This window comes from Varanus komodoensis, unplaced genomic scaffold, assembly GCF_004798865.1.
Source record: "Varanus komodoensis strain SLA01 unplaced genomic scaffold, ASM479886v1 scaffold1, whole genome shotgun sequence".
In the NCBI taxonomy this organism is placed as follows: domain Eukaryota; kingdom Metazoa; phylum Chordata; class Lepidosauria; order Squamata; family Varanidae; genus Varanus; species Varanus komodoensis.
This window is the reverse complement of record NW_025335268.1, coordinates 45168434-45196161: the sequence shown is the minus strand read 5'-3', so window position 1 is coordinate 45196161 and position 27728 is coordinate 45168434. Positions and strand designations below refer to the sequence as shown.

The 27728-nt window shown below is 39.4% G+C and overlaps 2 protein-coding genes across 9 annotated transcripts in view; one reads left to right on the top strand and one right to left on the bottom strand.

The window, feature by feature from the left end:
- BCLAF1 (BCL2 associated transcription factor 1) overlaps positions 1–24481 on the bottom strand; it is a 28836-nt gene extending 4355 nt beyond the window's left edge. For 2 of the 8 annotated variants that reach the window (XR_006414059.1, XM_044423900.1), the window contains exons 1-10: positions 24080–24404; positions 21092–21156; positions 18140–18263; positions 15011–15916; positions 13053–13721; positions 12791–12960; positions 6668–6773; positions 4605–4689; positions 2856–3031; positions 1610–1790 (exon numbers count right to left, since the gene is read on the bottom strand). Coding sequence is in view for 7 of the 8 variants with exons in the window: in XM_044423900.1 (XP_044279835.1) it covers positions 1610–1790; positions 2856–3031; positions 4605–4689; positions 6668–6773; positions 12791–12960; positions 13053–13721; positions 15011–15916; positions 18140–18243 (2397 nt within the window). In the remaining variant the exon portion in view is untranslated. Of the gene's footprint in view, positions 1–1609; positions 1791–2598; positions 2721–2855; positions 3032–4604; positions 4690–6667; positions 6774–12790; positions 12961–13052; positions 13722–15010; positions 15917–18139; positions 18264–21091; positions 21157–24079; positions 24412–24457 lie in introns of those variants that run through there. The other 6 variants (XM_044423912.1, XM_044423947.1, XM_044423938.1 and 3 more) reach the window with 6 other exon arrangements.
- Positions 24482–24486: 5 nt separating this feature from the next.
- Positions 24487–27728, top strand: part of LOC123036669 (vacuolar protein 8-like) — a 31183-nt gene continuing 27941 nt past the window's right edge. Inside the window, exons 1-2 of the mRNA XM_044416918.1 lie at positions 24487–24580; positions 24913–24999. Coding sequence (XP_044272853.1) covers positions 24487–24580; positions 24913–24999 — 181 coding nt within the window. The remainder of the gene's footprint in view (positions 24581–24912; positions 25000–27728) is intronic.

Genomic DNA, 27728 nt, shown 5'->3' with positions numbered 1-27728 from the left:
TTAAAAACCAAAGGCTGTATTGAACTGGTGTCTAAAGTGTTTGCTCTTAAACAGATTTGTTTAAATGTAAATAAAAAACAAAAGATATAGAGAATTTGCTTATGGCAATGCAGATTAGGACGTATACATGATACTGTATTTGAGAAAATGTGAAGAAAGTAAAGCAAAAGTTTTAGTAGCGTGTTCAAGTAATCAATTTTATTTATTTATTTAAAACATTTCTATGCCGCCCCCATCGCAACAAAGCCTCGGGGCGGCTCACAACAAAAACAAACAAAATCATACAAAAATTATACACTAAAAATATTAAAACCCCGGTGCATCTCGGCTTAAATTTTTTTAAAAAATCCTACATAATAAATTAACACTTAAAATAAGTTTTAAATAAAAAGGTTTTAGCCTGGCGCCGAAAAACAAATAACGACGGCGCCAGGCAGACCTCTCTGGGGAGCGCATTCCATAGGTGGGGCGCCACCGCAGAGAAAGCCCTCCTCTGGGTACTCACCCTCCTAATATCATTCACAGAGGGTTCCCGGAGTTAGGGCATCTGTTGCTGATCTCACCTATTTCAATATATTTATTTGCTATCAAACAGTAGTTTTTTAAAAAAAAGAGAATAAATGAATGTAACACTGAATGATATCCAGTCCCAATTCATTTTTGTCATTTTTTGTTTATACTTTTACATATTATTGCTTATTATACTCTAGCATGCATAGGCATTCTAAAACTGGAAGGTTGCATTATTATTTTTAATATGTGTACAACTTTTAATGTCACTCTTACAAATACCAGTTGTACAAAACCAAACATACCAATTTGATGTGATCCCTTAAATTACTTTATCTTATTCTATGCACTCTTGATAAATCATAATATTCTACAGGAAGGGTTTAGTTATCTTAGTCAATTCCAAATGCACAGTTAAAGCATAAACATGGAAGCTCAAGAAACCAGACAGCCAAGGAACCAAAATCTGTAGCTTTGAAAGTTTCAGGGCCTCAAGTTTGGCATTTGCAGTTCCTGGACATTACTTAACTGTGAGAGTGTGACATAGCCAGCACCTTTCTTGTGGAGTTTAGCTACTCCTAATACACACTTTATTTTTTTAAAGACCACAAAGTAAAACAAAGTTTCTATGAAAGAAACCGTAAAAAAGAAACATAGAGATAATAAATTAGTGCAAAAGGAAGCACTGATAAAAAGGAGAATGCACACAGAATAGTTAACTGCTTCTGGATCAGAAGTCCTGCTTGGGTTTTTAAACACATACAGAAAATTATTCTGTAGTATTTACAATCAGGTTTTCCAAATTATTTAAAATAATTACTATCTTGCATATGTGGAAGTTCATTGTGAAAAAACAGCAGTAGATCCTGGAGGTATAATGAAAATTATTATGCATCTTATGTTATTTTAACCTGAGTTGTTATGCATCTGTTCGCCTAGTTTAAACTACTATACCCTCACAGCAGAAAATGCTTCTGAATGAGTTCTCAGTGTCCCAAATTTAATAAAAACAACTGCACCCCGGAACTTGAATTCAGCAGCTATAATAATAATGACTTTCTTAAAATATAATATCAGAAAAAGCATGGCAGAAACTCACAAATGTGCCTCTAGGTCTTCCAACTCCTGTAAAGCCTGGATATTCTTTCTGTTCATGGTGTGGTTTAAACTCTTCATCTCTTTCTTTCTTGCAGTCCTTTTCTTCTCGGGAACTGGATGAGGAGGAAGATGGGGAGGAAGTTGAGGAAGATCGAGAACGGTCTTGGTCTCTTTTTTGTTTACTGAAAAATAAGAAACCATACTGTTTGCTGTTGCATCCTATCCATAAAATTAAACTTCTGTACCCTTAGAAGCTATTCTCTCTTCTTCTTTGACATATGAAGTTCTTACACCATTCAGTTTCCACTATAACTTTCTAATAGCTAAGGTCTTATTAGCAACTAATCTTGCTAACCAAGAACAGCTAATATATATGTACACACAATGCTTTTCTATGGTCAAAAGAGAAAAATGGGTAGGTAAAATCCCTAAGGATACATTTTCTGAAGTGATACTATTGAATCTGTTTTTCATATCTTACCAAGAAGTAAAAAAAAAAAATATTGTATTGCCTTTTCACTACATAAACATAAGATGTGGAACTAATCAGCAACTGACAGTTGTATGGACATCAGGTTAAAAAAACAAACAAGTGCAAGTACACACAATTAAGTAAGTAGAAGAGCAAAATAATAAATACGATCTTCATATTCAGGTTCCCCATAACACATACATTTGGCAATGATTTGACCATATTTAAATATTAATACCAAACCCAAAATGTAGATATACCTGAAGTAATTCTTATTATTGCTGCAAGTACACATTGAGTAAGTTTCTTTTAATGACTAACCTGTTTCTTTGAGCCCACTCCCTGTCTTCAGTAAAACAACAACTCTTGCCAACCCCCTCCCCCTCCACACTAAGCCTACACTTTAGTAAAAAGCTCATAATCTGGGTGTTATGAGTTGAAAAAGTGCGGAATCAAGCATAACGAACCAAAGTTCTTACACAAACTGTTTACAGAAATGTACTGCATTGAAGTCCAACCTCCTGATGTAGCCTGGATAATAGGACAGATTAATTTGTCATTTTTTTTCAGTGTTAGCTTGCTATTCCAAAGTTTTTGTCCTCATCCACCATAAGCCGTGTAAAAGACAAATACATTTTTGCTGTAAAACAAATAATTTTAATTGTTTAAATTTAGATGTTCGATTGTACAGTGAAAACTGAAAGCAATTAAGCTTACAATTACAAAAGTCTAATTAGAAGCTAAAAAGAGGAGTTACAGGAGTTAAGCCTCTTACCTGTCATCTTTATAAGATTTATAATCCTTGTAATCTTTTGGAATTTTCTCCTGCTTCCTTGATCCACTGGATTCTCTGGAACCTTTAGAGTCTCCTCGTTCTTTACTTCGTTCTTTTCTACGACGGTCGATGTCATGTCGAAGATCAGCAGCATCACACTTTAATTTTTTATCTCCCTAGATCAGACACATTTTAGTGCAGTATTTTAGTACCAAAAAACATTAAAAGAATGTAATCTCTTTGCTTTCAATCCAACGAATATTGTTTGGCATTTGACTGAATAAAGCGGGGCTTGAAAAGAAACATGTGCAGGATTATCTGTTAACTAACAATATAAATGATAACATACTTCTATTCCAAACAGTGCTTTTACAATTTTAGTAAGCTTTTTTTGATAATTGAACTAATCTTTTTGAAGAGTTTAGCTGTAATTCTGATAAAAATATACAGTTGAAAAAAATAAATAAGACCCTGAAAAAAATACCAACTGAACAATGCTCCAGTATAATCGCTTCTTAATTCTATTACTTGAACAGTCTAAAGATATCTTTAATTCACTTGCTCCATGAAGGAGGCTGATAATTAATGGAAGTCTGTGCAGCAGGACTTCTGCTTGTCTGCCCCCCTCTGTTCTCTTTTCCCCTTTGTTCTCTTGTGCATTCTAGACCAGGATAGGAGGGTCCCCCAACCCACACAGGGGAAAACTCAATTCTTCCTGTGGATCCCTTCCATTAGTGGAACAGTAAGATTGGATGCAACCCAATGGTTGTATTCAAACATAACAACAAAGCCAGATTTACCACTTCATATGCTGCTTTGCCAGATCACCTTCTGCCTGGCCAACTTGCTGTGATGCCAGCTTGGCCACCTCACAGTTCTCATGTGCTGTTCCCTTGTCTCTGCCTCTCATGCAAGAGGCAGGGACATGTTCCCAACTCATGCAAGAGGCAGGTCATCACAGAGTGCATCCCAGCAACCTGGCCAGACTGTGTGAGGCAGACAACCTGGTGGTGGGGTAAGGCAGGTAATCCAGCAAAGTAAACAAGGTGGTGAGTGGCAGAGTGGCGAAAAGGGGAAAGGTAGGTGCAGCAGCCAAGCATCAGGGAACATACACCAGGAGGGAGCAGCTATAGCAGCAGTGCTGGTGGGGGCAGACGTGCAGAGAACTACTTGGTCACTGCTCTGTTGCTCTTGGGCACCCACTGCCGTATGGATGAGTAGATGAGAGTGCCACAAAGAAGCAGAGGGAAAAAAGTGCCCGTTGGCTGAGAACATGCTCAGGGGAGTGTGTAGGCTGATGGGGGAGAGGCTGGTGCCACAGTTAGGAATAATGTCTACTAAGACTGGTTCCCGTTGTGGGGGCTGATGGGCAGGTAGTGTCATTTGGAAGGAAGACAGAGGCACATGGAAACTACTCATAAATAGTTACTTCATGAATGTGTGAACACAGGACACAAGGCAAAATAGGTAAGGTAACTCCATGGTATTCCTAAGTGTTATGTGTGAACAGCCCTATTGTCTCCGATTTCGGCAAAAATGAGCACAATAGGAATCAGTTTGCACAAAATAGGTCTACAGCATCCTTCAAAATGATTAGTACAAGATCTGACCCAACACCACTTATGGCATAAAAATATAAAAGCAAAATTTTTTTAAATTGTCATTGGTATTTGGACACGAATTCCAACTGCACTGGATGCCTTTAACATAAAGGCATTTCTAAGAGAAAAATGTTGATTCAGAACCTACTTTCTGAGTGTCTTCTTTAAAGGCTCTCTCTTCTCCCGCTAAACGGGTATGCTTCCTCAGGGCACTTGGAGAGATGTCAATCCTCCTAAATGCAAGATTTTTAAAAGTAATCATTATGGCTGCCAACATTCATCTGTCAAGTGGAAAACTGGAAACACAAAAGAAGAAGTCCCATTGTGCAATCTAAAAGTGAAGCAATTTAAAAGTCAACATACACTTCCAAAAATATATGTAAGAATACAATTCTAAACATAAACTATTACACATCAGGTAAGTTTGTACTACCTGGTAAGCCACACTGCAAATAAACTATGCTGCCTGGATTGGTTCACAGAACAATCCAAGCTGTGGCCAACAGACTATCAGACTCACTATGGCTTGTTCTCTCCCACCTTGCCCCTTCATCTGGTATCCTGGGTTCTTCATGACAGAAGCCACCCTGTCTCCCCCTACCTTCTATGAAGCACTCCAAAAAGGAGCTGTAAAAACAAGAGACAATATTACCCCTTTCCGGAGTAGCCAGAGACTTGGGGAAGTATTGAAAAGGTAGTGAGAACTAAAAAGTAACAGTTCAACACATAAAAGCAATCAGATCATACTAACAAAGTGGAAATCTTGCTCCACCTCCCTTTTGCTGTACCAGTTTTGCCACTTCTTTCCCCCTATCAGTACTTTTCTACTGACATGCCAGCAACCAGACCTTGGCAATCCTGTGCCAATTAGCCTATATGTAGTCTTGCTTTGTCAATCTCCATATGTTACCTATTCCGCTCTTTCATTCCCTTTGACAACTCAAATAAACAAACTGACAAGACAAAACCACATATTGGACAACTGCAAAAGCACACTTGTAGAAAGCAGCAGAAGCAATACAAATGCTTATATGCAATGGGGGGGGGGGAGGATAAAGTGATGAATCAGTGATGAACACTCTAAAGTGCCACTTGGGCATTGGTGAAGGACTATCACTCGCAGCAACAAGGACAACAGCTCCGCCCCCCCCAAAAAAGGACAGAGGTTTTGTGGCTCACTAGCAGTTCCCCACAATCCATGATGAATTTACTCTCCTGAGTATGGATGACATGGCAACACATTGTGGAGTGAACAGCCCCTGGAATAAGCCATGGGTTGTCGAGATTGGTTGTCAGGAGGGCTTGTGATCAAAGACAAGTAACCCCTGGATTATAGGGCACCCCACTCTAGCTAGTTATCTATAATGGATTGTCCTGTCATACAAACCAGGTCATAGTGAACTTTACAAACAGCAATGCTAATAAAAATGGTAATGCAGTATTTCCCTCCTAGGGAAAAGCAGTTGAGGAAATTTTAAACTAGAAAGTTTAAGGAGCTAATCCAACAGCTCCCTAGACAAGGTCTGAAGGTACATACAATATTTCAGATTTCTTGATTGTCAGAGGTAACACTCCAACTGCGGAAAACAGAACCAGAGCTCTGACCTGCCTCTCTCTCATAAAAGTTATGGAAAGAACCAAACTAACTGCTCTTAGAGGTGGGAAAGAACTCAGAATAGGACATGCTTCACTGGGCAGGGAGACAAGGGCACAACCCACATGAATGCGACCCAAATGCCTTTTACTTAAAAAAGCAAACATACCAATACAACACAAAAATAAAGAACACACAGAGTAAACTGACTAGAACATTGGTATCCATCATTTGTCAGATTTCACTTATATACATTTAGGATTCACTTCATTCACTTATATATATACATACAATACATACATATATAATAATGCCCATACAGCCTGTTTGTATCTGAATACCTGGAAACAACAACTTGCTTAGGTTCATGTCAAAATATTATAATAACCAATAGACATTCCAAAACTCCCTGAACTGCTGAACAAAATGCCGTATCACATGTTACTTTTCTACCACAACCAATGTGCTACCCATTTTACCCAAGAATATCTGCTACACTCCGGTTCCATGTTTCCCTTAAGTGAAAAACTGGCATAACTAAGAAGTTATGTATCATTTGGTGGGTGGGTATCTATTTCAGCAAGGCAAGCAGCAGAAAGTGTAATGTAAAACCACACCTGTGTATTTCAGGACTCTTTTGCCGGGTGCTATGTTCTTCAGTAGCCTTCTGATAAGCAGTGAACCTCTCACTTAGGGTCATTCCAGCTGACTTGAAATACTGCTCTGTTGGTTACAGAGAACAAATACTGTCTAGTTAAATTAGGCACGTCTACTTCTCATTCCAGGATGTAGAAGAGGCAAAGTAATTCATAAAATATTCAAGACAATAATTATTTTTCCCAGTTCTTCAGAGTATACCAAGATGGCAACGCTCACATCTTACAATTTCCTTAAACATATTCACTGCTAGTACCACTTTTGATTCAAGAATCACAACCTTAATGGGTGAGACATTTATTCTGAATTTGTGTTTTGCCGACAGGAGCAGATTACTTTGATATATATATATTTATATATATATATTTGTAAGGGGAAATGTTGCTATTTTAAAGAGAGCTGCTTTGGCATTTAAATTATCTGATGCATCTACAGAGATGTATTCTTGATTAATGCTGTCATCTTATGCACAACTATGTTGGAATTAGCCCTCCTGAATTTCACTGGACTTATTTACAGACAAGAAACATTGGATGAAGATAAACAAAGTTATTTCTTAAACACAATCTTTTTTTTTTTTCAGGCCAGAGCTATGATCCTAACAGCGGCACCTTCTCAAATATTATGTTTATAAAATCCAGGGCTATTAAAGTAACACACTACAATTTGAAAGACCAGTTCAACAGATGTGCTTAAAGGTAAAATGGAAAAATGTATAAAATTATAAAGATCTATCAAATGGTACATACAAAGCAAGCTATCTGCTTAATACAGTTGTACATCTGTATCAACTTACCGCCCAACATCCAGCATATCTCTCACAACCAATCATTAAAACTTGATATGGCCACTACAAGGGTAGTGCCTCAATCATAATTCCATCAAACACAGGAATTTGAGCTAGCAACTCAGTTTTTGTGCCTTTTTTGCCAGGAAGATAGAAGGTTCAACTTTGCCTGTTTTGCATCTGTTATCTTTCAACAGCTATTTTACTTTTGTTACATGGATTTTGCCATTACATATTCCAGGACCTAGTTGCAATGAAAAAGAAAACATCACTGGGCATTTTCAGCTCTATATTAGTAAAGAGCTGTTCAGTCTAGCGGCATTGCACCAATAATGTAAAATCACTACTTCACCTTTACCCAAACTTGATTCACAATTTCTTTTCAAAGTGTGTAGACAGACTTAAATACCTTAAGGAAGCAAAATATGCTACAAATGTATCAATAAACTGGCTACAAACTAGTAGTTAAAATGGTGAAATATGTAATAGGCTATATGCATACTGAAAATAATCTAAATTCTCTCTCCAGCTGATGTAATTTCAAAGATTTCCTAACTTGCTTTTTCTCAGTTTTAACCATTAGCAAAAAAAGAAATTGTAAATTCTTGAAGAGCAGTATAAATCCAGTTGGTATCCCCACCTTTTCCAGACAAATAAGTATTGTGGTGGGGTGTGAGTGTGTGTGTGGTAGTGGGGGTCTTATTAAAATATGGCTTGCCATTTTTAATTTTGCATAAATTATGTGGAGGTTCAACTGACTATTGCAGCATATCTGCAAACAAACCATGACAAGCTAAGAGATTATTTCCAATGGAACCTTCCTTAAATGGAAGGAATTGTCAGTCTTCACGGAAAGCTTTTGACCCGGCAGTACAATCCCACTGGTACAAGAAGGCAATTTCTGCTACTTCCCCCTACTTGTCCTTACTGCAGTGTTCAAATAGTTACCCAACCCTTCAGAGTAGATTTTTCAAGGATGCAAGAGAACTGCAGAAGTCAAATCCCCACCCCTTTCCAACCAGTGGGAGCATTCCTGAGCAGAACCCTTTCTAGGTTTAAATCCAAGTGTATACATCCATTATAGCAAGACCAAAATAAATCCTTTACTTAAGTGGAAACTCTATTGTCCAGTATTCCCTTGAGGAACAATCATAACTTCAAAGCCAGTGCAGTGAGATAAACAAAATCTAAGTAAAGAAGTTTCAAGAAAATAAATCAGCTGATTTTAGAAATTCATGTCCCACTTCACATGACTGCTAGGGATCTTGTCAATGAACCACTACATACTTCTTGAATGTATCCATGTGATACTTCACTGTTTAACCCAAATATAATTAGCTTTTGGTAAGAAAAAGCAATGCAGATAATATTGTTGTCCTGTATAAGAGTTGATACCATCCAGGACATGGATCTACCAGATCCACTAGAAATCATAATACTTAATGACAGTGATGAACTAGTAAAACATCTGCACATGTATATTGTTCAAATACAGGTGAAGATATAGCTCAATAATGGAACATGTGCTTTGTATGCAGAAGGTCCCAGGTTCTATCCCTGGGATTTATTGCTTAAAAAAGGATCAGCTTGTAAATTATATGAGAGACCTGCTCAAAATCCTACCAGTCAGAGGGATGAATGAATAGTCCACACAAGTGAAAGGCACCTACAGTGGTATCTCGGCTCATGAATTTAGTCTGCTCTACAGCTCTGGTCATGAGGTTCAATGCAGATAAGGTTAATCCATTCTGACCCCATGAATGCAGTTGCGAACCGATTTTGGTTGCAAGCCAAGTTAAATTTCCCCATAAGGTTCAATTTAAATAAGGTTAATCTGTTCTGTAATTTTTTTCACCACAAAATTTTGAAACAAAGTAATAAACAACAAAGTAACAAAGTACAGTACAGTAGAGAACACTAACCTAGGTGGGGGGAGGTTTTTGTTTGGAGGGAGAGTTCCCCCTCCATAAGGACACTGGGGAGATCTCTTTCAAGGGTTTCCTTTCATCCTTGCCTCTTAGCTGCAGGGTCAATTTTGGTGAAAAATCTGCACGTTCTTGTCACCTTTAATACCACTCTACACATTCTTTTTACCACCATGCTTGCTCTGCACTTTCTCTGGATCCATTATTCAATAAGCTTCACAGCAAGTGACCACAGGTCTGTCTGCGACCACGAACAAGGAAGATGGCCACGATTGTGATCGTGCTCGGGGGGGGGGGGGGGAGATGGCTGCAATCATGGTCATCACCCAATGTGGAGTCTGTGACCTGAAGCAATTTTTCCCTGAAATTTCTGTTCGCGACCCGATTTGATTATGAACTGAGGCATTCGTGAGCCAAGGTACCACTGTACTTATGTTCCCTTCTTAACTGCTTGTTCCTTAGAAAAAGTATCAATCCACAACTGAAAACTATCATATTATAGCTGTGCTACAAAATTCAGCTGAACAATTATTTTCCTATCTGCTACTGAAATCTTCCTCCTCCAAACTCAGCTTGATTCAAATGTCTGACAGAACAAAAGAACTGATTTTGCATGGTCACACTAATCCACAGTTTAGCAAGCTGCACAAAAACCAGTGAGCCTCAACCTTGCAAGCTCTCCCTTCACCTTTCTTCTTTCTTGGCTCCAAGGGAGACAATTTTGGAATCTTTCACTTTTGCTTTAAATTACACAGTTTGCTATATTGTGTTTAAGACTAACTATGCTTAATCTCAACAGGCCAGCTCCATAATGGATGAAGCTGTAACTGACTTCTCTGAAATAAACCAGTTACATAAGACATCTTGACAAACCATGCCGAATCATGAGACAATGCTTTCAAACTCTTCCTCCTGGACATGTGGGGGAAGGGCAGAACATACAATCCCAAGGCTTCTCCATGGAGCATTCCTCCTCATGAGTGGTAACATGATTTGCATCCTCAGCAATGCTGATTTAAACCACAGTGGGTTGCAATGCATGCCACCTGTCATTTTAAAATATGCAAGCTGCACCACACATGCATAATGGCTTATTATGCTATCCAAAAATGGACAGTATGGGTTATGTGCATAACATGCAAACAACCCTATTCTCTTTCATGGATGGCTTTGGTTTCCCAGGTAAGTCTTAAATAACATCTTTACCAAATTGCAGCTTTCTAACTAGGATAGAAGAGACTATAACCACTTTGAGAAATACACAAAGCTATCAGCTACAAAAGTTTCTAGTAAGAGTGTCTTGGACTTTAAATGTACATTTCTAGTGATATGAAAGAAACTTAACAATTTAGATCCCCCCGGACCCCACGGCAGAATCAGTCAGTCAATCCTGGTCAAAAAACTTTACATTGTCAATTTAGAAACACAGAAACAGAGCGAGTCAGAAGGGAATTCCTGGACCATCTAGTCTGACCCCCAGCTCTAGTCAGCTCTACTCACGACATGCCTAAGATGTGCATGTCTAGCCTATCCCTGAACAAATTTAAAATACAACTCTTTGTTCTATATAATAAGAAAGTCTGACTAAGATGAATGATCTGCCATTCTATCCTTCACTGTATTTGAGTTCCACTGCATTTAAGTTGGACCAGTACCATGTGACTGCTCTCTGTGACTCTCAAGTGACATAACCTTGATACCCTTTCATAATATTCAGTGGAACTGTCCCCATGCCTTGGGATGGAAGAGGAGGGTTCACTTGGGAGGCATGGAAGCCTTTAAAGAGAATTATTCACTTAGCACAAGTAACATGTATTTTCTGCAAAATGTTGAGCTAGGTAAAATGCCTAAGATAATTTGCACCGGAAAAAATCAGTTTGCTCAGATTCAGATCACCCTAGAGAAAAATAATTAAGTTTATTTCACTAACAGAAGTACCCCATGTTTATTTCTTATCCCAATACACCACAAGTGTTTGACATGAAATGTTTGTGGAGGAAAATTAAATCATACTAAATTAATACATGTAAATAATTAAAACAACACACATTCAGAGCACAGTCCTATTAACCCTGCTCTCAATACACATAATTCTCTGAACATGGATGCTTAAATGCATCCTACACCCTGAACAAGGCATAGCAGTGACGATTACCACCACTATTGTGCCTTGCACCCAGAATTTTATCTACACACATTTTCAGCTATTTACATAAGGGAAGGAGAGAGAAGTAAGCTAAGACACTGACAGAAACTGACTTAAATCCTTGGCCCCAGCCACTTGTCTTCCCCTACATGCTCCTTTCTCTGCCCTTCAAGGTACATTTGCAACCTTGGGGGAAGGCAGGAGGTGTGTGGGGGGGAGGGTAGGAGCTCACCTAAGTAACCTAGCCACACACACCCATATACTTCCTCTATACATCAGGTGCCATCAAAAACCTGCACAGGTATAAATAAGCTGCTTAAAGTCTCTATATTGCTGTAGGACAACAATGGCTACACAAATGCAAAGCTACTTCATCAATGTCTTATGAAGCTAAACTATATCATATTAATGAAATTAGATCCTTAACTTTAATACAACAAAATATCTACTGGAATGAGACAGTGCATATAGGAGTTATGCTCCATGTCTCTGTTACAGTAAGTCACCATTTAGTGTAACAAGCGAAAATCATTCAAGTACAGACACAATGAAATCTCAAAAAGTTACAGCTGCAAACCAGATGGACATGCAAGTAACTAGCATCACACCCTATGCCATGGATACATAATTCGAATCACAGTAAATACTGCTTTTATATTTTTACTAGCTCAGGGCCATATCACTACATTAGCCACCAGGTTACTACTTAAACTATGTTTTCATTTTATCCTTTTCTACTAACTCTCTATATGCTTCATAGCATGTTCACTTCTCTCTCTCTGGATGACCACAGAACGTAACCTCCTTCTCACAGTTATTCCTTTTTCCTACCCTCTGAGATCTATAAAGCCTCACTTGGTACCCCCTCTTTTTTATTTCTGTATCCTTTAGTACTCCCTCCTCTGCACCTCCATTGGTATTATTCCTATCATCTTCCTTTACCCTATACCCACATATCTTTTTTATCTTCATTTCCCCTTCTCCTTAGAATCTAGAGAGAAAAGTAAAAATGCAAGTTAAATTATGTCACAATTATGACATATTAAATATGTAATGTACATACTTTTCTTTGAATGCTATGTAACGTTTAAAGCCCTATAAATGAAGTTATGTAGGGAAGTCTACTTGAAAAAAGAAGGGCTGTTTTTTCAATAGATTCATCTCAATACTTTTGCACTTCTAATGCCATGTAACACTTGTTTTACAAGGTAAATTCACAACCTACCTTTGACATGATGAACTAAGGACACAATGTGCTGAATAAATGACTCCGATGTGCTTTTGCTGGCCTGTGGTAGCTTAATGTGGTCAAAGATGGATCGGAACTCTTGCTCCTTCTTGACTGAATGGACAAGTGTACTAGCAAGCAGCCTGTCCTTCGTCAAGGAAGCTGGTCTAAGTATGTAACACAAAAATGAAAACAAAGATTTAAGAAAAGACAACTCCTTGATGGATAATGGAAAACTAATACAAAGTAGAATAATTACCTGTTTGAATCATCAAGTGGCACAGGTGCCATTTTAAGTTTAACTTCAGGTCGATGGGAGTCACTGGCTATCATTTTGATCCTAAGTGGGCTCTCTTCCCTGAAGGTCGTTTTCTCTCTTGCATCCAAATTCTTGTGCAGGGGAGGACTATAATCAAAGAGTTCTTTGAGCTTCTCAGACTTTACCTGCTCAGGTGACTGGGTTTCTTTCTTCATCATTCTCTCAGAAATTTTCTCATCTTCTTTGTGCTTTTCTTTTGGTACAGTAGGTCTCTCCACTACATAGTTAGTTGTCTCTTTAAGTTTGTAACCTTTATCTTCCCTAAATCCTTCATTTTCTCTATTTGCTTTTATAGAGATTTTAGATTTGTACTTGGCACCTTCCTCCTCTGCATTTCGGTGAGATGCAGCAAAGTTTTTACCCTGATCTGCCAGAACAGACTTTCTGAACTGTCTATAATCTTCAGTCTCCTCTGTGTCTTCCCCATCAGAGTCATTAAATTTTTGTTTTCCAGACTCTTTGTCCATATAATATTCCAAAGCTTCCTGATCCTCCCACTCTCTTTCTCCCTCTGTCCTCCCCTTCTCTGACCCTCTTTCCTTCTGAGCATCTTTCTCCCTAGCATTACTTCTATCAAGCAGGTATACTCTAGACTCTTCATCTGTGTACCTGTGGACAGCAAAAAGAAGGAGAATAACTCCTGGTTGCTTTCATTCCAGTTCAGTAATATTTGTGTTTTGGTGCACCAACACCACAAAATTAAATTCTCAATGCAAATTAATCTATGTGATTATAACATTTTAACATATGAACTAGTGCTTATAAGAAATATTTCAAATGTTAAAAGAAACAATAACTCTTTGGATTCTAAAGTGATTTCTCATGCAAATTCAGTACCTCTATGTTTTACCTGACAGGAAAGTTAAAGTGCTCTTTTAAAACTTATGTTTAAGTTTGATATTCAAGACAGAACAAAAGTATCTGTATCCAATTTTATCTCAGAGGATTTTGCCATGATTAAATCAAATATTATAATGGAACATGATTAAATTCTGAATAAACTAAATTGTAATTTTGGTCAAAACATCCAGTGAAACAACAGAATATAATTTGGGGTATCTGTCCTTGTAGATATTAAAAGTACTTTATTTCTATTTTATTTCATTTCTAGTGTTCCATTATATTTGCACATCACATATTATTATACATCACTTAGCAAACAGACTCTTCGTTCTTTTTTTTTTAAAATTACATCAGTAGAAAATATTCCAGTAATTATACAGTGAAACAGAACTGTGCAACCAGTCCTACACAGTATCTCAGGGAAATTACCAACTAATTCACTTTTCCAAAGGAAGTTACAACAAATTTCTGATTTTCATTCAGACTTCAACAGGCACATTATCATAAACAAAACCAAGAACTTTATCAACGAGAAAATATCCTACTAGCCTACATTGTCAAGCAGCCAGTTAAATTTGACAAACCAACTACAGTAGCCTAGTGGCTGCCAGATAATTGAACTGCAATTCCCAGCAACTTCACACAGAATTTTCATAAATTCACATAAAGATATATTCCTGAATTTTTGAAAACTTACTAATTAACAGCAGTAGTTATGTGAAAAAGAAAAGAACATTTTTCAGCTGTACTGCTCAAGAATTTTTTAATTTTTTTAGCATCTGCTGAACCTGCATCAATTTTAGAGTTATTAAAACTCTAAAAATATGCAGAAATAATCATGCTCAGAACAGGATTCCTAATATAGGTACATACTTTTTAAATGTAGTACTGTGCAGTTTTATTCTTACAACCTTGATCCAGAAAACACCACAGGTATCAAATCAGAAGCTAAATAAAATTAAGAGGAAATTCAACATGCTTTACTGAACAGCACATGCTACAACAGAGACATGCTTGCTGTATTATGCATTTGAACCACTTTTTCTGAACCTTACCTTTTCAGAAATTTTGCACCCTTTGCAGTTTCCTGATCTCCAGCCTCTGGATAAAATGAACGCATGCGAGTGTCCTCACGAGGAGCATTCTGTGATGCAACTGCTTTTGCAGGGCTTCTCCTTGAAGGAATGTGATGCAGTGGACTATTCTGGGAAGGGCTATACCGGCTGGAACCATTTCCAAGGGAACCAGAACCAGACCTTTCAGGGCTGTGCTGAATGGAATGTGAATGCTGAGGTGTGTCTTTTGCTGAGTGAACTGTGCTGAGCAAGTGGGCATCAGAGCATGAAGAACTCTGACTAGGAGGGGAGGCAATAGAAGGACTATGAGGAGATCTTGGACTGTTATCATATGCTGAAAGGCCAGGCCAAATATCACCTGAAGCTGCTGCTGATTTATTGAATTCATCTAGAGTCTCAGAAGGGTCATGTTCAAATGTACCTTTCTCTTCCTCTTGTGATTTATTTTTTAATGGGCTGTCTTGTAAAGCAGTTGCCTCAGTTTTCTTTGCTTGCTTTTCTGATGACCCATGTCTTTTGGATGAAACAGGAGATTTGCTGTACGGTGATGAAGAACGAGATGAAGATGATCTGGGAGATCTGGAAGATCTGTAGGATCGACGAGATCTGCTTCGTGATCTCTGGGAAGAGACTGACCTTCTCTTTGGACTTCTGGAACGTGAACGGCCCCGTCTAGGGCTACGGGAGTGTCTTCTATTCCAGACAGGTCTGTAACCTCCACGGTGATATCTACCTCCACCTCCTGGATAATATCCTCTACCTCTTCCTCTATAGCCATATGGGCGCCTCATTCCTCTATTATTTCTGTAATCTCTGCGGTAATCTCTATTATAAACACGATCTCTACTGCGAGATCGTGAGTATGTCCTAGACCGAGACCTAGAACTAAGACAAAAAGAAATGTTACTGCCTAAAGAGTTCATGATTCTCCAAAAATAATGCATAAAGTACTACGTGCAGCGTTCTGATCATGCATGTGGCATGCCCAACCCCTCCTCCTAATTTTCTAAAAAGCACCATCAAGGTCAAAAATCAAGAATGAAATTTCCTGCTTCACAAATATGCAGAATGAAATATGTTCTGTTTGCCAAGGAGAGATGAGACAACAGATTGCAGCCACTACTCTCCTCGGTTTTTGAAGTGTTCTTTATAGTCATTCCAATTTTGCCCTTTTTAATCAGACAAATCTGTGTCAGATTTCTGTGGCTACCACCCAAGTTGTGTATAATAAGCATAAACTCATGCAAATAATCTACAAATACTCCCTGAACAACTATAGCCTGCAATAGTATCCAGGACAGAAACTTGCCTCCTGAAAATCAACCCAATGCTGTCAAAAAAAAAAAAAAAAATCAAGCTATTGGCTGCATTTAAATGTCACACTAATCCAGTTTAGCATTGTGTGAATCAGCCTAGGCAAGACCTCCAGGCGGTCCCCTCTCCAGTCTATGTGTAATTAGTGCGAAGCTTTTGCTTTCTTTTTATTTAACTACAGTTTAACATTACATGTGTACTGTGAATTGTCATGAATTTTACCTGAATTCTTTAAACTAGCCCAGGGATCGGCAACCTTTAACACTCAAAGAGCCATTTGGACCCATTTCCCACACAAAAGAAAACACTGGGAGCCGCAAAACCCTTTTGACATCTAAAATGAAGATAACACTGCATTGATCGGTTTTTTACCTTAATGCTATGTATATCTTCATTATGATTTAGCTGCAGCTCTTGTTCAGTCACTAACAACCGTTATTTTTAATCTTACATTATAAACTAGTAGGACTCCTTTCTTATATATTGAATAGAACAGCTTCCTGCAGAGTCAAAGTCAGTGCTAAAGGGCTGCATGCATTAAACAGCAAACCCCATACGTTTGTCAGCAGTAAAAGCAAATGAATCTACCCATGTATCATTAAACGTATGGTTTTTTCCAGAAACTTTTCTTCCATTTATCCATGGTTGGCCTGTGGGGGGGGGGGGAGCTCTGTAAATCAGCTCCTCCGCAGATCAAGGGGCTGTGCCAGAGATATAGGTGTGTTTAGTGACTGATTAGCAGATAAACAGTCAGGTGCTGTGAATTGTGACAGGTCCCAAGCACAGCTTTTAACATTCAGATGAAGAAGATTACATTGGAACAAAGAAAATCTTTTCAGCAGCATTTGTTTTGTGTAACATGAAAGGCTGCAGGAAGCTTGTTTAGCAAAGGAATGTAGTGATTTACTTAACTAGCTGATTTACTTAACTAGCTAGAACTGCTGTTGTTGAGTGGAGCTTCGAGCAGATCAGCAGCTGTGCCAAAGTATTTTGAGCAACGGAGCTGCAACAGAGGGGTTTGGGGCTCCAGAGCCGCGCGTTGCCGACTCCTGAACTAGCCAAATTCATAACTATTTCAAGTTGGCAGGTTTCAAACAAGCCATAATTAACATTAACAATAGTTTGTTTGTTTAGATAAAACAACAAGCAACAGTTAAAGAAAACAGAGCAAAAGCTTCTAACCTACTCTTTTTAGCCTTCTGGAAGCAAAGAAGGGTACAAGAGTCCAAAGTTCATCTAGGCATACCTGAATGCAGTCAATGACCTGGTTTACATATAATGAATGTTACATCAAGTGGTTTGCTGACATCTGCTTGCTGTGTTTGAATCCAACCCCTAAAATAAACCATGCTTTGCTAACTAACTGCAAATCAGAAACATAAGCCATTGTTTGTTTGGTTTTTTGGCTTACAGTTTGGCTTATATAACCCACAGCATGTCATGCAATCTAAACACCAAACTCTGGCTTATTGCTTCTGCCTGCCCTAAAACAAGTATGTCCAGAAAGAATAGCCTGAAAACAAAACCACTCTGCAGGTTGACAAAATGGGTGGGAAAGAAACACACCAGAAATAGGGAAAGCAAGATGTTTTGGTTGTTCATCTACAAGAAAAGTGATGGTTAAAGCATAAAATTATGGTCAGCATAAAAATAGTTTAACATTATATGCAAATATAACCAATAAATTTATGATTCTTTCCAAGTACTCTGAAGACTGAGTGAAATCCAGTAATTTCCAAATGTAAGAAACTGAAAGAGAAAAAATACAGAGCAAGTAACATGCACGAAAGATACCTGTATCTTTTTTTTCTAGAGTGAGATCTGGATCTTGACCTTGAACTGGACTGAGATCTGGACTTCGATCTTGAAGAGTGTGATCTAGTGTTAGATCGACCCATTTTCCTCCAGTGGTTTACACCTATTAAAAAGAAAAGAGTAAAATGAAAAATGCAACCTTAATTTCAGGTAGATCATTTCTAAATGAATAAAGCATGAATAAGTGGAGGGGGGGTGTTTGTGTGCGCGCACACACACATGTATGAAGAATACGCCTAATTGATCTAATTAATGTTAAGTTACATGAAACTTCCTAAATAATTTATTTCCACACCTTTGAGCTGGCATTGCACTTTTGCATAGCTGTTGGACTGTAATATGAGAAGACAATAACCTGGCATAATGACCAACTCATGGTAGGTCAGGATTGCATGTTTGGCTAGAACCAGATGACTGAGCAGGCTGCCCCATCTACCCACTCATTACTTCCACTTTGCAACTGGTTCAGAAAACAACCCAAGAACTCTGGTTGCTGGGAGGAAAAGAATCCAGGTTTTTAACCCAACAGCAAACTATAGATCAGAACTTTCGGGTCATTTCCCCCTCAGTAATCCAGACTGCCAGGTTGGCAGATCATTGCAAACAACCCCAAAACAGGTGTATTTCTGGACCGTTTGCTAAATCAGCTACAAAGCAGAAGCTGCAAGCAGGCAAGACAGAGCCCTAACAACCCATGGGTTAAACAAATCTGGGATGTTTGCACTTCCAAACCATGTCAGTATTTTCCAAGGAATTATGGACTCCTACAAAACCCCTTTTCAGCTATAGGCAATCTCCCCAAAAGGAACACCCAAGAATAGCAAAATAACAATCGGCTGTCATTCCAATTTGCAGAACATACCAAAGACCACTGACAATCCCATGGATAAGAGACACCAAGTATAGTGATAATTCGTCCTCCCAGTATTTACATGGAATATATTTTATTCTCAAGTGTTTTTTCTGGGTGTTGTTCCTTTGTTTACCATTGCCTACATTGAACTAAACATGTTCAGCAAATATTCCATTTCTCTTTAATATCAAATATATTGATGTATCTTTGACCTATAAATCAGAAAGCCAATTAACCATCTAATTCTTTTCACACTAACACAGCTAGATCAAAATAGATTAGGACTCAGCATATGAACCATCACTGAGGTCTTTGAATGCAGTACTGTAATACAAGCAAAAAGCACACATAAGACTGACAAACTAAAAGGCATACCATCATTATCATTTAGTTTTTACTGGAAAAAATTGAAAAACAAAATCATAAAGATAAAATATTTAAAGCAGGATAGACAGAACACTATCCTATTGTTGCTTCCTTCATACTTGAAATTTTGGCCCATTTCATTCAGCTCATATATTAAAGTTCTACCCAGCCAATGAGACAAGAACCTGCCACACCAAGCCAATTAACTGCACGTAGCATTATCCTTTCTTGTAAGCACTAGCATTTTAGGTAGGTTACTACTTCATAGCATATCATAATGCAGGACAAAAATAGAGATCCTAGCTGTGATTTACCAAGGTATACTAACTTTACTTTGCACAAAATGATAGATGAGATCAAATTTTAATTCAAGCGGCAAGTCATTTATAATTTTAAAGATCTGAATAAAGTAGATTTTATATTTTATATTTTATATAGTATGCAAATTAAGATTCAAGGAACAACCAATTTTTTGCCATCATGATATATTGGCATATTTTAAAAAATTCATTACTTTGGAAAATGTACAATATCACAGTAGCACTGGACATAATTCTTCCCCAACACCCCTACCAAGAAAAATATTTTATCGTCTTTTCCCCATCAACAGAGCTGCACACACAGATAGCATAACATGCTGTTACAGAGGATGGGACTTCTGTACTTGCTTCTCATATCCCCATCAACCCCTTATCCTCATTTTGTAGAGTTCCCTCAGCATCACAGCTTAAATAACTTGGCCAAGGAGAAGAAAACTGGATGGGGATATAAAAGGAACAAACCTTCTATTCCCTGACTATCCTGGGGCATTAGCTGTGTACATATTTGGGGCCAAGTCAGGGGTCCCTTTGCACATGGGCTCTAGGATCCCATCAGGATCCTTTTGTGCTCTACTCTTATACAGGGAAGTACAGTGGTACCTCGACTCACGAATGCCTCAGTTCACGACCAAATCGGATTGAGAACAAAAATGTTGGCAAAATTTTGCCTCAGGTCACGAACTCTGCATTGGGTGACGATCGCGATTGTGTCCATCTTCCCTGAACAAGTGCAACCGCAATCGTGACCGTCTTCCCTGCACAAATACAATCGTGGCCATCTCCCTGCGAGCATGATCGCTATCGCACAATTATTGTTTGGACTCTCCCTCCAAAAAATAACCTCCCCCACCCCACCTAAGTTAGTGTCCTATACTGTACTGTACAGTACTTTGTTGTTCTTTGTTACTTTGTTTCAAATTTTTGAGATTTTTTAAAAAATGATTACAGAACGGATTGACCTTATTTACACTGAACCTTATGGGGAAATTTGACTTAGGTCACAACCAATTTGGGTCATGACCAGAGACCTGGAACAGATTAAATTCGTGAGTCAAGGTACCACTGTACAATGTCCAAACTGCATAGTAAGTTGTCAACTTCTCCATTCTTAACTGCAATTTTATTTATGTGTTCACACATTAAGCACATAAGAATTACTTCTTAAAAGCATCAAGTATATAATTTAGTGGTCAAGATATACATGCTTATATCAAAGTTAAATTCAAACCCAGAAAAAAATAATATGGTGAAAGTCTTAACATAAATCACTCTACCTTGTATTATTTTAGGCCTTCAGTCATTAGAAAAGTAAACTATTTATTTTTTCAACTGGCAATGACTTTAATCCAACTTTTAAATATATAATTCAAAATAACCAGATATCTGACTTACCTTCCAATGTTGCACGACACTAAGAAACTAATTTACAATTCTTAGTTATATACTCAAAACAATTCCTGTTAAAAAAGAAAATAAAGTTATTCTGACTATACATATTGCCATCTCTAGTAAATTTAAGTTTTTAAAGTAAGTTTGAGTGTTAGAGTAAATCTCTGAAACAGAGTCCAAAGGAGGAGGGCATTTCAATTATAAACCTTCATTTCAAAAGAGGGTTTATAATTAGACACAGTACAACACAGTAGTGTAGTCTAGTAGGTTTATCATTCCGATTGTTCAGAAATATTTACATGTACTGCCTGTTCAAAGTTGTACACTAGGTATATGCAAGCTTACTAGCTTAAAACAGAGACTTCTTGCATGTATCTCACACCAAATATATACCTGAATCTAAACTCACTTATCCACTCCATCCCAAACAAAATGAAAGTGTTAATCATGTATGCTTCTGAATGCCCTTCTCCTCACTGTCAGGAACTCAAGCAGTATTCAATCGTGTAATTCCACAAACTTGAGTAACACTAGTGGAACTCACAAACTCAAATAAGTCCACCAAATCTTTGTCACAAAAGCGCTTGTGCATTAATTTTGCTAAATGCACAACTGCAACTTTAGCTGGCTTGACTTCTTCCACATAGGTTGGAACTAATAGAATCTTGATTACTGCCCTCTGCATGTAACCTGAATTACTACATATCCAGCATAGAATCATCACATGAGAAATGCTTTTGCACATGTCATTTCTATTCCAGTAAGAGATACATGCAGAAATCCGATTCTGCACATACCACTTCTCACTGGAGAAGTGTTGAACAAATAGCTATATACCTCAACACTTGCTTCCTTTCTAAAATTTTAGTTTAAATTTCCATTTCTCAGCATCTGCAGAGAACCAGTTCTCACAATACAAATTTAGAGAAGCTTTCCCCAGTATGGTACCTTCCTGAAATTTTGCACTACAATTCAGCTCCAGCCCACATTAGTAGTGGTAAGTTATGATGAGAATTATAGTTCAAACATCAGGAGAACACCAGGTTGGGCAAGGCTGACCCTGACATGCCACAAAATATAAATATATTTTAAAAAACCCCTTCATTTTTTAAACCCTGTTGACAATATCCAACCCAAATCTTTCAGTGCTTCCAGAAGTGCCCAAAATTCACCTTTAGCAAGTCCTTGACAAATCTGTAATGTGAAAAATGTATGCCTTGCTGCACCACTTAGCAATAACCATAAAATTAAACATGTCAACTTGTAAATGATTTACATGTCAGTCACTGTAAGGGAAAATTTCCTTGGATTACCTTCAGAAACAGTTTTGACTGATCCCATAATATACAGAAAATAATACTGTTCTTTATTAAATCCTACAGCAATAGCTTCATCAAGTGAGCAGAGGGGAAATTTTAATATAGTAATTCCCAAACTGTGTGCTGAGAAATCATTAAAATCAGTAATAATAAAGTAAATAGAGTAAATAATAAAGTAAATACTGTGAGCTTTAAGTACACATTCACTTAATATGATATCTGCAGCATCTTGTTGATTTACTTATCAGGCTGTATTATCTTCTGTCTCTGCTGCAGGTGGGTAATTTTGCCACCTTTCTCTAGGAAGTGTGAATAGACCATAAAATTATTCTGAGATGGAGTAAAGAATTTTCTGTCCTCCAAGTAGAATATCCTATCTGTGGATGAATCACTGCTCCTGACATACCTCCCCTCAAAGCAGCAGGAAGCTCAGAACAATGAACCTCCAGAGTAGATTCCAATTCCACTGGTGGTATCTACTCAGCTTATGACCATAGGTATTTTTTTTCTTTTTTAACCTTATTCTTCAGTTACATGAACACATTCGAATGGCTTGCATCACAGTATAAATTTTCTCTCCCTATTTATTTAGGACATTTTTATTCCACCCTTTAGTCAGAAAAGTCCCAAGGGGGCTTATGAAGGTAACAAAAACAATGTGTTTATATAACCCAGGAGTAAATCTCATAATTGATACAATTCATAAGAATACATCCCCGGACATACCAGGAACATCATGTAGATGCAAACTTGACGGTGTGAAATTACCCAAAGATTGATAAAATGCAGAAGAGGATCTCAGATGTACATTACCCTGCACACTGAACAACACTGGGGAGCTCCGATTTTCATATTCATTTGCTACCGAGCCCTCATTCAAATCAGAGGTACAACTAATTCCTGCTGCCTCAAAGATCCTCTGCATAATACAGGTGTTTCTTGGAAACGTTCAGGCATACAGTTAGAACACCACTGAAAAATCTGAAACTGTGCCTGCAGCAGTCTCTTGAAAACGGAAATGCTGGAATTAACGCGCCCGGACTCAGTAAAGGGTCCCATTTCTCCCCATACCAGTCTTCGATAGCCTGATGCCCTCCAGATGTGTTACACCGCAACTCCCAATACGTACGTACGTGTGTACACACACACACACACGTCAGCTTCCCGTGTGCGTTAGTAGGAACTATAGTCCAACTTATCCCGAGGGCAGAAGACTGACGAAGACTGTTCCACACCCACCTCGTCACAGTTACCCTTTCTGATGGATTAGTTGCTGCAGCTACCAAAGGTGGGGAGAACGCATGTTAGGTGTTGCTGCCGCGCAACAGAGAAACAGCAGGGATCCCGAGCTGCTGCTACGGCACCAGCGACCCTTGCAAGCAATAGCAAGACAGCTTCCCTTTGGCCACGCCCAGCCGGCCGCGTTCTCGGCCGTTTCCTCAGGGGAAATGAGCGGGGGCCGTGGAGAGGGGAGAGCGCGCGCGAAGCGAGAGGGAAAAGGAAACCGCCTCTGTCTTCTTCTCCCTCCCGCCCTTTCGGACAGAGCAAGCCCCTCCCCCACCAGCGCTTGAGCGAGCGGGGAAAGGGGGGCTCCTGAAGGGGAAAAACTGGGAATGTCCCCACCCGCCTCCAAATGGTACACAGAAGGAAAGGGGAAAACGTTGGCTCGCACCTAGAGTGACTCCCGCGCCACGGAACGCAGGGGAATAGGGCGAGCGGGGGCGGCAGCGTCGCGCTCGAGAGTAACGGCCGCCGAATCCAAAGGTGAAAACTGACGAGCAAGGCCCGATTGCCTCAGTGTCTTGGCCTTCATGCGACCACTCGAATCCTTGCCTGGCTGCGGCTCACCCTCTGGGGAACACCTCCCGTTCTGCTCTCACCGCTCGGCGGCCATTTCCAGTCTCGGTGAAGGAAAAGAAATGGGGCGGCGGGGAGGGGGGGTAAGGGGAGAAAACCATAGACAAAACCGTCTCTGCGACGTTAGGCTAGCAGGAACACGTCACTTCCACCCTGAGCAAGAGGCGGGAAGGGAATAGGAATTTCATCATACCTCGGCCTCACCTACTGCCCATAGGAAAGATGGCGACTAGAAGTGAGAATGACGTAAACGGCCCGGACTGGCGTGATACACGGTCACGTGATATTTCCCTTTGCGAAACGGACGAGAAACACGGTGACTTCTCAGTTTACGCATGCGTAGTCGTACTATTCCTTGTTAGGTATGACGGGCGTGGCAAATCATCGGAGAGGAGGAAAAAAAAGACCTTTGGAGTTCTGCGTTTTACTGTAGTCGCGCTAACGTTATTTGTTTGTTTCAAAGACAGTCGCTTTTCTCTGAGTTGCTTCATACTGTTCATTTAGGCAAACATCGCATTTTTAAATTTCAACTGAGTCCACCGCGTTTCTGCAGCGTTGCCCCATTCCGCTTTTTATTTTATAACTGGCCTATGAAGTAGGCTAAGCTGAATATGCAGGGGGGTATAATTTCTCTTTATTTTTTATTAGTATTACGCTCGTCGCTAGAGAAATTTAGCGTTGCGGCCTTACAACAAACCTTTGGGGTGAGAACCAGTCATTTTTCTTTACCATCCGGTGAGTCTGCGTCCCTTTTAAGTCCCAGACAGGATACTCCCACAGCGTTGGTTCTCTGTTTCAATCTTGTCTGTGCCTAGCTGGGAATAAAGCACCGGTCGCCACTGGGAATACTGCAAAAGTATGGATTCTTAAATAAATATAAACTCAGAATGCAGGAAACATATGGCAAGGGTTGACCTAACATTTTAATGCAAGGCATCTTATTCCCAAAAGAAGAAATGGGTATTTAGACTAGTAAGTCATGTTCCATGATACTGAGTTTTCTTATTGAACATCAGTTTTAACAGTCCTAGAATATGAGAGGTACAAACTAGTGATAATTATGTTTTATGCTGTGTAGTAACGGACAAAGTAAAATGTAGTTCTGTACCTTTTATTTTTCAGTAGATTTGTATAGCACCCAACTAGCAGACACTGGTGAGTTAGTTTAAAATCATGAAGTCAAACAAACACAAAATAAAACTAAATAAACATAATACATCAAATATTAAAATAATTGAATATTAATCTTTTAAAATAGGTAAAATCTTGAATCAGTAGAATAGTAAAACACATCAAATTAAAAAGCTTGCAGTCCTATGCATACTTAATAGTTCTACAGCTTCTAGCATTTCCCAGCCAGTATGGCTGGCTAAGAAATGCTAGGAGTTATATGGCACTTTCATGTCTGAACATACATTTGTTTCCACTGTAAACTGCTTGAAACAGGGTCTTAACCTGGTATATCTCAATGTATACCAGACGCCTCTCCCTGAGAGTGGCACTTTCAAAGAAACAACATTTCACTGCCTCTGTTGAATCCTGTATGTGCTATTCAGCAGAGTTTGTCAGGGTCATCTGGGGCCTATTACATGCTGCCCCTAGGAACACTATGGATCTGGCTGATTTGCACTGTAAAAAATTTGCTAGGTATTTTCAGTATACAATCTCTTACATCCACCAGGGTCTTGTCCAGTTTTTTTGGATAAGTTTCCACTGGCTGTGGACATGCTTCCATACTGCATTTTTACTTCTCTTGGCTTATAAGAACTTGGAAGAGTGGACAGCCAGCTGGGCTAGAGAATTACTCCCCTGTGGAAGGAAGTGGTCCTCATCCAACAAAAAGAGGCAGCACTTACACTGTTCCCAGGGAAATCTCTGATACCAAGATCTTTAAGCTGAGGTCAAATGTTCTTTTCCTGGGTAAAGTCCTTAAATGAGTGATGGCCAACCGGATCCCTACACCCTTGAATAAGACCAAAAACTTATATCCTTTCAAGTCAATGTTCAGGGCACATTTTTGAAATAGAAACAGTCTTGATGGCCCTGTTCTCGAGATATCCTATATTGAGTGAGAGACGGGAACGTGATCCTGTTGAATTCCTAATTTTCTCAGCAGCTTTTGCTGATGTCATCGTGTGTCTTTCTGGGGTGATTGTCTGAATTTAGAGAGGAGGGTACTGCAGTGCAGTAGCTAACCTATAAGACCTTACATGGTTTGAGACCACAGTACCCTATGAACCTCATATCTGAGACTTTCCTCTAAGTGCCTTCTTAGTGATATGAAAGAGTTCTCCATGGTGGCCTTTTAATTGTTCAACGATCTTCCCACGAAGGTCATTCAGGTGCCAACACTGTCATCTTTTTGATACCAAGTTAAGGCTGCCATCTGTTCCTGGGCATTTAATGGCATACGATGGGGCATTTTACATCAATTATGTTTATCAGGATTAATAATTAAAATTGTTTTAGCTACTTAAAGCTATGCTTACATGCTCACTATCGAGCGTATGCTGTGGCGGTGAAGGCAGTAAAGAAGAAATTCTTCTCCACTTCCATTGCCTCCTCAGTGCCATCCAGCGGAGCTTTTCCAAGTGGTACGTGGGCTAATACATTCAGGCCCCAAAAAAGATCCTGTGCCACCATCAACTGCCCGCTGTGACGACTTTGCCCGGCACTTCAAGGAGAAAATCGCTCAGATCCGTCACAAGCTGGACTCCACAGTTGATACGGTTCCTTTAGGGGAGGCGCCAAGAACTCCATCTAGTCCGGCATTATTGGATGATTTCAGTTAACGAGGTCTGATGATGTGGACAAGGTGCTTGGACAAGTACGTCCTACCACCTGCTTACTTGACCCTTGCCCTTCATGGCTACTTAGCAACGCCAAATACCGAATTGGTTCCTGGATCCAAGAGGTTATTAAGGCCTCACTGAGGGAGGGCTGGGTGCCGCTTCTTTGAAGGAGGTGGTAATCAGGCCTGTCCTAAACAAGGCGTCCCTGGATCCAGAGATGGCCACCAATTACAGAACGGTGGCCAACATCCTGTTTCTGGGCAAGGGGTTGGAGTGGGTGGTGACGGGGCAACTCCAAACACTCTTGGATGAAACTAATTATCTGGACCCATTTCAGTCCAGCTTCAGGACCTGGGTATGGTACTGAATCTGCCTTGGTCGCCCTGTATGATGACCTGTGCAGAGAGAGGGATGGAGGGGTGCATCCCTGTTGGTTCTCCTGGACCTCTCAGCGGCTTTTGATACCATCGACCATGGTATCCTTCTGGATAGGCTGGCAGGATTGGGAGTAGGAGACACTGCTAGGCAGTGGTTCTACTCCTACCTTGTCAGCCAATTCCAGCAGGTGGTGCTGGAGACTTTGGCTCTGCAACATGGCAACTCTGCCATGGAGTACCGCATGGCTCCATTTTGTTCCCCTTGCTATTCAACATCTACATGAAACCGCTGGGA